General features: G+C 40.8%; 1 protein-coding gene across 3 annotated transcripts in view; it reads left to right on the top strand.

Annotated features, from left to right (window-relative positions):
- SEC61A2 (SEC61 translocon subunit alpha 2) overlaps positions 1–8,432 on the top strand; it is a 29,868-nt gene extending 21,436 nt beyond the window's left edge. For all 3 annotated transcript variants that reach the window (XM_004468869.5, XM_023591843.3, XM_023591842.3), the window contains 3 exons: positions 4,013–4,204; positions 5,629–5,705; positions 7,314–8,432. In XM_004468869.5, coding sequence (XP_004468926.1) covers positions 4,013–4,204; positions 5,629–5,705; positions 7,314–7,500 — 456 coding nt within the window. In that variant the 3' untranslated portion in view covers positions 7,501–8,432. The remainder of the gene's footprint in view (positions 1–4,012; positions 4,205–5,628; positions 5,706–7,313) is intronic.
- The last annotated feature ends 3,878 nt before the right edge of the window (positions 8,433–12,310 follow it).

The raw sequence follows: 12,310 nt of genomic DNA, 5'->3' as shown, positions 1-12,310 counted from the left end.
TTCTTAAATGTTTGAGTGGATAGAGATCCCATTATTACATATTCTTGTTAAAGACCATGCCTCATAGTAATATGTGTGCCACATAAAGTTTAGGCAATGAATTGATTGCAGTCCTAAGAGAATGCTTTCAAATGGAGGAATCCTGCACACAGGTCTTACTATGTTGGATATATATGGTTCAGAAAGTTTCAGATTCTAAGTGTAATCATAGGTAGATTGTCAGTGTAGTCATATTCCTGACTTCAGGAAGAGGATGATCTTGTGGCTGTATTATTTTGTATTTTAAAAACAGCTTTTCTGTTAGATTCCCAGGTGCTCACTGTAGAATTTTTTTTCTTGTTTTAATATATATATTATTAGAGAAGTTGTGAACTTAGAAAACAATCATGCACAAGGTGCAGAATTCCCATACAACACCCCTCCACCAATCCCTTCATTGTTGTGGTACGTTTGTTACGTATTATGAGAGAACATTATTAGACTATTAACTACTAACTATGGTCTGCAATGTACGTTTGGTATATTTTTTCCATAGCCCCCTATTATTAACAAACTACCTTCTTTGACATTGATGCAATAGTGTTACAATATTGTTAACTATACTTCAGTAGGTATATTAATTATATTTTTCCCATGCATCTCCATATTCTTACCACCTTGTGATTGTGATGCAAATATGTTTTAGTTCATAGAAGAACATTCTTGTATTTGTACAGTTAACCACAATCTTCTTTCACCTCTGGGTTCAATATGCTATTCAGTCCCTAGATTATTCTGGAGCTTTCTTTCAGTTGACATTTATATATCTAGACTGCCCTTTTTAGCCACAATCCCATTTATAAACCGGCCGTGTTAGTTATACTCACTATAATGTGTTACCATCAACTCTATCCATTTCTACACTTGAACAAACTAATTAAAGATTCTATGTACATTAAGCATCAGTACCTCCTCTCAGCCCTCATCTTATTTCCCTAGTAACCTGTATTGTAGGTTTTAACTCTGTGTGTTTTTTCTTCATATTTGGTTCATATTAGTGAGACCATACAGTATTTCTCCTTTTGTGTCTGACTTATTTCACTCAACATAATGTCCTCAAGGTTCATCCATGTTATCATATTGTCCCAATTTCATTTCTTCTTACAAAGCAGCAGAGTATTCCATCATATGATCAAAATCACATTTTGATTATCCATTCATTGATTGATGGACACTTGGGTTGTTTCCATCTTTTGGCAATTGTGAATAAGGTTGTTATGAACATTGGTGTCCAGATGTCTGTTTGCGTCACTATTTTCAGTTCTTCTGGATATATTCCTAGTAGAGGGATTGCCAGATCATATGGCAGTTCTGTGTTTAGGTTCCTGAGGAACTGCAAAACTGTTTTCCATAGAGGCTGTACCATTTTACATTCTCACCAACAGTGAAGGAATGTTCTCACTTCTCCACATCCTTTCCAGCACTTGTTTTGTTTCTTTAATAATGGCCATTCTCTGAGGTGTGAGATGATGTCTCATAGTTATTTGCATATACCTAATAGCTAATGGTATTGAATATTTTTTTCATGTGCTTTTTTTGTAGTTCTTCTTTGGAGGTCTATTTAAGTCTTTTGTCCATTTCTTAAATTGGATTGCTTGCTCTTAGTGTCGAGTTGTGTGAAGTCTTTATAAAATAGAATAAAAATCAAACCCTTATTGGATGTGTGGTTTCCAAATATTTTAACATTGAGTGGGCTGCCTTTTCACCTTCGTGGTAAAATCCTTCCTTCCTCCCTCCCTCCCTCCCTCCCTCCCCTCCCCTCCCCTCCCCTCCCCTTCCCCCTCCCACCTTCCTTCCTCTTTCTTTTCTTTCATCTTACAAAAGATAAAGTTCTTTTTTTTTTTTTTTTTTTGCCATGTTACTGAATCTCATCCATAAGTTTGTCACATATTGAGGAACACCCATATAGGTTCTGTTCTCAGATCAGAAATGTGGAGGTGGGGGTCAGCTGTGCCTGGGTCAAGAGTCAGCTCCACTGGGTGTTTCCGGGCATCTCTCCATTCATCCTGTGCTTCCTGCTTTCTCCAGTTCAATTCTTCCAGCAGTTTCCGCAAGTCTGCCTGTAATTTTCCTAATTCTGCCTGGTATTTCCCCAGTTCCGCCTGGTGTTTCCTGTGGTACTTGAAGAAAAAAACCATCAACCTGATGATGCAAACACATAGGCCAAAGCAGAGTGATCCCAGTAAAATTGTAGGCAAGCGCCAAGGTGAAGGCTGGAAAAATGTTTCTCCAGCTTATCATAGATTTCACCCATGTAGGTGTCAGCTTACATCCTTCCTCTATCCCCCAATTTCCTTTAAGCCTGTCATCCAGTCTCTAACTCTGTGAGGCAGCTTGGTTTACTTATTTCATATCATTGAGGTCATGTAGTATTTGTTCTTCAATGCCTGGCTTGCTTCACTCAACAAAAAGGTAAAGTTCTTTGAATCACAAAAGTGTTTAAGTTTGAGGGGGTCCCATTTATCCATTTTGTCTTTCTTCCCCTGTGTTTTTGGTGTAAGACTAAGAAACCACTACCTACCACCAGGTCTTAAAGATGTTTTCCTACATTTCTTCTAGGAGTTTTATGGTTCTAGCTTTTATGTTTAGGTCTTTGATCCATTTTGAGTTAAACTTTGTATAATATGTGAGGTAGAGGTCTTCTTTCTTTCCTCTATGGATACCCAGCACCATTTTTTGAATAGATTGTTCTGCACCCCCTCTAGCACTGTATTGAACAGTTGTGGTGACAGTAGACATCCTTGTCTTGGTCCTATCTCAACGGGAAAGATTTAAGTCTTTCACCATTTAGTGTAGTGTTAGCTGTAGATTTTTCATTTTTGTCCTTTATCATGTTGAGAAAGTTTCCTTCAATTCCTATCTTTTGGAGTACTTTTATCAAGAAATGATGCTGTATTTTGTCAGATACCTTTTCTGCATCAATCGAAATGATGTGATTTTTCTTGATTTATTAATATGGTGTATTATGCTGATTTTCTTGTGTTGAATCACCCTTGCATGTCTGGTATAAACCCTCTTGATCATGATGAATAATCCTTTTAATGTGTTATTGGATTCAATTCGTGAGTATTTTGTTGAGGATTTTTGCATCTGTATTCATTAGAGAAACGGGTCTGTAATTTTTTTTCATAATATCTTTTTCTGGCTATGGTATTAGTGTGATGTTGGCTTCATAGAATGAGTTTGGTAGTGTTCCTTGTTCAGTTTCTTAGAAGAGTTTGAGTAAGATTGGTATTAAATCTTCTTTGAATGCTTGGCAGAATTCACTTGTGAAGCCATTTGGTCCTGGGCTTTTCTCTGTGGGGAGTTGTTTGATGATTGCTTTAATCTTATTACTTGTGGTTTGTTGAGGTCTTCTGTTTCTTCTAGGGTCAGTATAGGTTGTTCATATGTTCCTAGGAAATTGTCCATTTCATCTATACTGTCTGGTTTGTTGGAGTACAATTGTTCATAGTATCTTCTTTTGATCTCTTTAATTTCTGTGGGGTCAGTAGTAGTGGCCCTGTTTTCATTTCTCATTTTATTTATTTGCATCTTCTCTTTCTCTGTCAGTCTCGCTAAAGGTTTGTCAATTTTGTAAATCTTCTCCAAGAACCAACTTTTAGTTTTGTTAACTTTTGTTTTTTTTCTCAATTTCATGTATTTCTGATTTGATTGTTATTTCATTCCTTCTGCTTGCCTTTGGAATAGTTTGTTCTTTTTATAGTTTCTCTTGCTGTGTAGTTAGGGCATTGATTTTAGCTATTTCTTCTTTTTTAATGTAAGCATTGAGGGCTATAAATTTCCCTCACTACAAAATTTTGAAGTTGTGAAGGTATTAAATATAGAAGCTGATTTAACTTCTTAAGTTGTAAAGCATCATTAGCTATGGGTGCTTTGAGCATCAACCATTTGTCATAATTTTTGAGAAGATTGAAAAGGATATATGCTTGATGAGCTAGGATGACCGTTTGTCATTTTTATTCTTGTGTAGGATGTCAGTGGGGGTGGACCTGCTCGTTCTTACCCTGTTGGAGGCCTTTGTTATTATCTTTCTCCTCCTGAGTCCATGGGTGCCATTTTTGAGGATCCTGTCCATGTAGTTGTTTATATCATCTTCATGCTGGGATCATGTGCATTCTTCTCGAAGACGTGGATAGAGGTGTCTGGTTCCTCAGCCAAAGATGTAAGTATTTTGATTTGAAAACAAAACTATTTCTTTTTGGAAAATAAATCATAATTTGTAGGTGTTAAAACTAGCTGGGAAGCGGACTTGGCCCTGTGGTTAGAGCATCCGTCTACCACATGGGAGGTCCGTGGTTCAAACCCCGAGCCTCCTTGACCCTTGTGCAGCTGGCCCATGTGCAGTGCTGATGCACACAAGGAGTGCCCTGCCACGCAGGGGTGTCCCTGCGTAGGGGAGCCCCATGTGCAGGGAGTGCACCCCATGGGGAGAGCTGCCCAGCACAAAAGAAAGTGCAGCCTGCCTAGGAATGGCGCCGCCCACGCGGAGAGCTGACATCAGCAGGATGACGCAACAAAAAGAAACACAGATTCCAGTGCCGCTGAGCTGACAACAACAGAAGCGGACAGAGAAGAGGGCGCAGCAAATGGACACAGAACAGACAACTGGGGTGGGGGTGGGGGGGGAAGGGAAGGGAAGAGAAATAAATAAATCTTAAAAAATAAAATAATTGTAGTTAAAAAAAAACACCTAAAAACTAGTTGACATATTCTGGATTACTTTTGTACCAGGGAGTCCTGGTTGGCCAGGGGCTGCCCACATACAGGGCATGGGCATGGGGAAGGGGCAGCTCCCACCTGGTGGGTCTTTTGTACTTTTGTAATTAGTTTAATTAATTCATTCTTAATGGGAGTAATGCCATCCATTGCCAGTGGGACAAAACTTAGTTCCTGGAATGTGAAAAAGTCTTAGATTTTCTGGTGTGTAGCCTTCTAAAGCCCACTCTTATCCACAAAATCTTATTCCTTAGTATTTAATTTCTGTCATTAGGGAGGAATTCGTTTTCTCCTTGTGGGGCTGATAATGAAAGGAAGGTTGAGAAACACTGGTTTCATGTATGGTTGACGTGGCTGTGCAGTGTGGCAGCCTCAGGCTCCTCAGGTTTAAGATGGAATGATGGAGGAAGTGGATGTGGCTCAAGTGATTGAGCTCCTGTCTACCACATGGGAGGTGCTGGGTTGGTTCCCAGTGCCTCCCTAAAGAAGACAAGCAAGACAGTGAGCTGACGCAACAAGGTGATGCAGAGGGACACCAAGAAAACATAATGAGAGTCTCAGCAAAGCAGAAAGTGGAGGTGGCTCAAGCGATTAGGCATCTCCTTCCTACATGGGAGGTCCCGGGTTCAGTTTCAGGTGCGTCCTGAAAAGAAGACAAGCACGCAACGAACAGACACAGCAAATGCAAATAACAAGGCGGTGGGGAAAAATAAATAAATCTTTAAAAAAAAAAAAGATGGAATGATGCCACAGTGGCCTCTCAGATTCTGGTGTTTTACTTGTTAGTATGTGGAAAGGTTTTAGCACAGAGTCTGTTAGAGGCAGACTGTCAAATGGTGTTGATTTTCTAAGCTGCTTTTCTTTTGGCAGGTAGCGAAACAGCTTAAAGAACAGCAAATGGTAATGAGGGGTCACAGAGATACTTCTATGGTTCACGAGCTTAATAGGTAAGGTCATGAGATTTAATCCTTTATATGGAGTGTGTCTGCGTACATGTGTTCACATGTATTTGTTGCTAAATGCTGTTCTTAAAATTCATATTTAAAGCATCTTGTACTTCCCACAAGAGAGCCAAAATTTAACACAAAATTTGATTGTTTTGGGGAGCAGATGTAGCTCGGAGATTGAGCGTCTGCTTCCCATGTTTGAGGTCCTGGGTTCAATACCCAGTACCACCTCCTCCTACAAATACACACACACACACACACACACACTTTATTTTCCACATCAGAATTCACACCTAAGTAATTTTAGTTAGAATGGTGTTTACTTCCTTGCTCAGCAATGTTAAAATGTTACAGATCAGTGGTTCTCAATATTGGCTGACTGCACATGGAATCACCAAGGAGCTTTGAAAGAATTCTCATACTCCGTCTCCAGTAACTGCAATTTATTTGGTCTGGGGTGAGTCCCAGGCATCAGGTTTTGTTTGTAACCACTTTGAGATATAATTCACAAACTGTGTAATTGACCTGTGTGTAGTGTTCAGGTCAGTGGATTTTACTATATGCACAGAATTGTGCAAGCATCACAATCTAATTTTCATTCCCCCACTCAGGAAGAAACCTTCTACTTACTGGCAATCATTCCCCTTTCCTGCCCCACCCTCTCACCCCCCAGCCCCTGGCAGCTTCTAACCTATTTTGAATTTCTATACGTTCATATAAATGGAATCATATAATATATGATCTTTTTGTGACTGGCTTCTTTCACTTCACATGTTTTTATGGTTTTTCCATCTTGAGACACGTATATCAGTACTTTACTCCTATGTTTTCTTCTGGGAGTTTATAGTGTTAGTTTTTACATTTAAGTCTAAGATCCACCTTGAATTTTTGTGCTTGGTGTGAGGTGGGGGTCCATATTCATTCTTTTGCATGTGGATATCCAGTTGTTCCAGCACCATTTGTCGAAAAGACATCAGCATTTTTATTTAAACGTTTTTAGTTATTTAGAACATAGTGCAGTGAACCTCCACGTCCCGATACTCGGTTTCAAGCTATTATTCTGCCATTCTTGTTTCATCGACCAGCTTCCCCAGGTGTTAGTTTGCTGGACTTTTTAAATAAAATCATTTTAATTTTTAAAGTTCTCCAGGTGATTCTAGTGTGTGGCCAAGGTTGAATTCTATTGATGAGGACCATCAAAATCTTCTCTAAGTTTGTGGGTATTTAGAAAGAAGTTTGAAATCTACTCTTCGTTCCACAAGAGGGAGCTAAGGAGCTAATGTTACCAGTTCAAAAAAGATTTTAAAGCATTTTGGTACTTAAATTGGACACTAATCTTCTTCTGCCCTGACAATCACATATTGCCTTTCTTGGCTTATCTCCTGGTTTCTCAAAATTAGGGAGATAAAATTGTTCTCTTTTTTAGAGTTTTCATTAATATGTAAACATGTAATCTGTTATGCACTATAAATATTGCCAACATGGTTTTGTTTTTGTTTTTTAATAGTTCAGTTATGCTTCTTTAGAACCACTGTTGGCAAAACCTTTGGCTTGATGGCTGCACTTTTGACATTTCTTCCCTGCCTGACTAAGGGTTCTTTCTTCCAGGTACATCCCCACAGCAGCTGCGTTTGGTGGCCTGTGCATCGGTGCCCTGTCTGTGCTGGCGGACTTCCTGGGGGCCATTGGCTCTGGCACTGGAATTCTACTTGCAGTCACTATTATTTATCAGTATTTTGAAATATTTGTTAAGGAACAGGCCGAGGTTGGCGGGATGGGTGCTTTGTTTTTCTAAATGTTCAAATATTTCTTTGTGTGTGTGTGTGAAAGGGAAAATATCTTGACACATTGTTTTTGTTTTTTTTTTTGTCAAATGATGCTGGTTCCCCATTTTTGTCAGTTTATTTCCAAGTGCTGACTGCCCGTTTCTGAAAGGGGCACCAAGCTAAGCGTGCGCAGCATTAGTACCCGCTGCCTTAACACTGAAGTTTACATCGTTCATTCAAAGGCGTACGTCTAGTGTTGCCTGTAAGCTGGAAACCAGTGCATCTCCCTTGCTGTGCTACATCATGACCGTAGATGGTGACAGGAACTCGTTTTGCACACACCATTCAAGACACTTAACAGACCCCCACTTGTTTAAAAATAAATGTAGTTCAAATTGCCACTTTCCAGTATTTTTGAGCTTATTTAATGAGTTCTAGAACATTTATATCTAATCTATATTTTAGATAATTACTTTTTATACTTTTTTAACTCATAGTGTCACATACCCCGCCCCCCTTCCCCCAGTTTGGCCCTTTTTAAAGCACCCACTTAGCCCAGATGGGTAAAATTAGGTTTCAGAGTGATACCTGTCACTAGAAACAGCTGCTCATAATCACTCTTCCAGTGTTGCCATCCCTCCTTTCTTCCCAGTGACATGACAGCATAATTGTGCTGTTTGACTGTAATGGCTATGCCTTCTGATTCCAACAAGTCACTTGAGAATATTCTTTCAAGATACTATGTCCCAATTTTTTTTTTTTTTAATCCCTAAAGCAAAGATCTAATTCTCAAGCAATGTCTGTAGTTCAGTGGGGGTGAACAATGAGTAATTCATGCTAGGAATCTGTGTATGTTGTTGTACTTTACAGCAGCAACTTGAGTGTAAGCAGTAGACAATAAACTTTTATTTAATAACACTTTCGGTTGTGTTGGAAAAAAATAAAGAAATCTGATAGTAAATATTTTCTAAGAGTATTTATATAGGTTCAGTGTATTCACAGAAAAGCCATCATGAGATACCAATTGAAAGAGGTCACTTGTACTTATGGTTAAATCCTAAGATACAGAGGGACAGTAACTAATTTAAAGGATACTTATACATGTAACATTTTGAAAGGAACAGGAAAACTGTTTTTAACAAAGCAATTTTTTTTTTTTGAGGTACCAGGGCCGGAGATTGAACTCAGGACCTTGTATATGGGAAGACAGTGTTCAACCCCTGAGCCACATTGACTCCCTCAAAACAGTATCTAGTCTCCATTTGAAATGGTTCCGCTTTTTGTAAGAAAATCCAACTTTATTTTCCCCAGAAAAGTCAGACAATTTTTTAAAAGACATCCTTTCAGAAGTGTGGTTTTCCATACTTTAGTCTTTTTAGTAGGTGCAGGAACTATGTCTTATTTAGTTTAGAATCAGGACCGAGTGATCAAGGGGCAAGGTAGATAAAGGCAGCAGGACAATGACTGTGGTCACCTGGAGAACATCTAAGGACCTGATAGCATCCCTACCATAGAAATATGGACCCAGAGCTAAACTTTTTTTAATTCCCCAGAAGCTAGAAAGTTGGCATTTTATATGAAAGTGATACTCTGAAGCTGTGTGGACCCCAGAATATCGCGTTTTTAAAGCCAATCCATTCTTGTGGGTGTAAACCAAATTTTAAGTAGAAACTTTTAATTAGGTTACTTCATTTAAGGCATAGCCCAGGATGGGACTTAATCCTTTTGGTACTGAGCCCTTTCTAAATGGGATAGATTCAGAGAAAACAGAGAAAGCCATGGAAGCAAAAAGCTGAAGCAACGAGACCCAGAAGCAAGGGGAAAGACCAGTAGACACTGCCATGTTCCAGAGGAACCCAGGATTGGCTGGGAAGATGCATCAGGGAAAATGGGAGATGCATTCTGGGAGAGAGTACCACCTGATGCTGCCTTGATTTGGACATTTCTCTCAGCTTGAAACTGTATGAGTGTGCAACCTAATAAATCCCCATTGTAAGAACCAACCTATTTCTGGAATATTGCTTTCAGAAGCCTAGGAGCCTAACCAGAAACCTTCATTTTTAGATGCTGGCAAATAATAGACAGTACCAGCCAGTGAAAGCATCCACTCTGCCAGATCTCAAAGTCTTAATTTCCAAAGCATAACTTTTTGATGTTTATAGATAATATACATGACATTGGGGAAATGTTCAGGAGTCAGCTGTCACTTCTACTTGCAAGCTTAGGAAGAGAGAAAGGAAGAAAGGACAGGTTATGGCTACAAAAATACCAGGGTTAACCTCTGCTCAGGAAAGCTTGTAGGAGAGCAAACTACCTTCACATAGACCTCATGCCCAGAAGAAAATGTCACTGCCATGAGCATTTCAGAGCAGGGCTCATTCCCACCAGTGACTATAAAGAGCTGGTCTGGGGAAACGGACTTTGGCCCAGTGGTTAGGGCGTCCTTCTACCATATGGGAGGTCCGCGGTTCAAATCCCGGGCCTCCTTGACCCGTGTGGAGCTGCCCATGCGCAGCGCTGATGCGCGCAAGGAGTGCCGTGCCACGCAAGGGTGTCCCCCGCGTGGGGGAGCCCCACGCGCAAGGAGTGCGCCCGTGAGGAAAGCCGCCCAGCGTGAAAAGAGAGTGCAGCCTGCCCAGGAATGGCGCCGCCCACACTTCCCGTGCCGCTGACGACAACAGAAGCGGACAAAGAAACAAGACACAGCAAATAAACACCAAGAACAGACAACCAGGGGAGGGGGGGAAATTAAACAAATAAATAAATCTTTAAAAAAATAAAAAATAAAAAAATAAAAAATAAAGAGCTGGTCTGTGCCAGTCTGCTTTCTCTGCTCTTAAGTGTGAAGCGGGGTACTTTAGCAGTTTGATGATATTGATGAATTCCAAAAAGAAATATTGGATTATGTTTGTAAACTCATCTTTTCCTCTGGGCATATTAGATTATATTGGATTCATAGGTTTACTTAATTATGTAAACGTCTTGTGCCAGTAGGGCATTGAGTCACCAAAGGGTGGGGACTCACAGATAAGCATGGCAAAGGACAGAGTAGGCGTTTTTGATGTTGGAGTTTGATGCTGAAGCCTTAAGCTGGAGCTTGGGAAGTAATTAAGCACACAGAGGAAAGAGAAGCCAGTCCCAGGAAGAGAGGAATCTTGAGCCCAGGAAGGGAGGAACCCAGGAAGCTTGAACCTTGGCAGATGTCAGCAGCCATCTTGGTCCAACACATGGAAATAGTCTTTGGTGAGGGAAGTAACTTATGCTTTATGGCCTTGTATCTGTAAGCTCCTACCCCAAATAAATGCCCTTTATAAAAACTAGCCGATTTCTGGTATTTTGCATCAGCACCCCTTCGGCTGACTAATAAAGAATATTGTGATGGTTAGGCTAATGTGTAAACTTGGCCAGGTAATTGTGCCCAGTTGGTCAAGCAAGCACTGGGCCAACTGTAATACAAGGGCATTTATGGACTTTAGTCACCATTGACGTTACTGCAGTGGTAAATCTTAGATAGCTGGTTATAATTACATCAGTCAGGGAGACTGCCATCAGGAATGAGTGATGCTTAACCCAATCAGTTGAATACCTTAAAAGGGGTAGTGATTCCACCACTAAGTGAGAATTTCCCAGCTCACCTTTGGACAGCCATCGTCTCCCAGAACTCGTCTAGAACCTTCACTGGACTCTAATTAGAGCACCTGCTTGCAGCCTGCCCGTGAAACCTGGACTTGTGCACCCCTGTAGGCATGTGAGAGACTCTGATAAAATCACATACTATTATCTCTTGATTCTGTTTCCCTAGAGAACCCTAATACAGGTGCTGACCAGGGATATTATAGGACTTCGTACCTGAGCTCATGAGGCCAATGATTAGAAAGGATTTTTTTAAGGGTTATAGGCAAAGGGGGATGGCTGCCCTTCTAGTTTCATTTTCACAATATTTTTTATTTTTTTAAAGATTTGTGTCTGCTCCCTTTAAGTTGTCTGTTCTGTGTCCACTCGCTGTGTTCTCTATGCGTGTGCACCCTCAGCAGCACCGGGAAACTGCGTCTTTTTTGTTGCATCATCTTGCTGCATCAGTTCTCTGTGTGCAGTGCCACTTCTGGGTGGGCTGCACTTTTTTCATGCGGGGCAGCTCTCCTTGTGGGGTGCACTCCTTGCACATGGGGCACCCCTACATGGGGGACACCTCTGTGTGGCACAGCACTCCTTGCATGTGGCAGCTCTCACCACACAGGTCAGGAGGACCTGGGTATAGAACCCTGGACCCTCCCATATGGTAGGCGGACACTATCAGCTCAGCCACGTCTGCTTCCCTTTCACAATATTTTTAGGGAGACTTACTTGAAATTTGATTTACATTGTTCCATAGTTCTTTCTATCCTTAAGAAGTCTAGTAATGATAACCTTGGATTTTCACTCAAAAACCTGGATAAGACCGTGAACTTGTAGACAAATGAACTACACTGGAGCATTTCTGACTTGAGTGCCCTGGTTTTATCTGGAGAATCACTTATTATGGTTCTGAGGCACCTGGCCACCCTAGCACCCAGGGCTGGAACATGACTTATGGCTGGCTCCTGAGCTCCAGCCTGACACGCTGGAGTTCTCAGGAACGGGCTGAACGGAGGGCCATAAACCTGTAGCTGCTGGACAGAGCGAGGTCAACACAAGAGGAAAGCGCAGCCAAGCCCCAGACAACTTTTTCCTTTAAGGTGTCTGTAGTAGGATTCTGTTACCTGTTAACCTCACTGGCTACACTCATGATTTACCACCAAGATTATAATGCCCCAAATGATGTTTAGTCTTACTCTTTTACAGATTTGGCTCTTAGAAACT

This window comes from Dasypus novemcinctus, chromosome 20 (genome assembly GCF_030445035.2).
Source record: "Dasypus novemcinctus isolate mDasNov1 chromosome 20, mDasNov1.1.hap2, whole genome shotgun sequence".
Classification (NCBI taxonomy): Eukaryota; Metazoa; Chordata; class Mammalia; order Cingulata; family Dasypodidae; genus Dasypus; species Dasypus novemcinctus.
The sequence above is the reverse complement of the archived record's forward strand: the minus strand, read 5'-3'. Positions and strand labels throughout refer to the sequence as shown.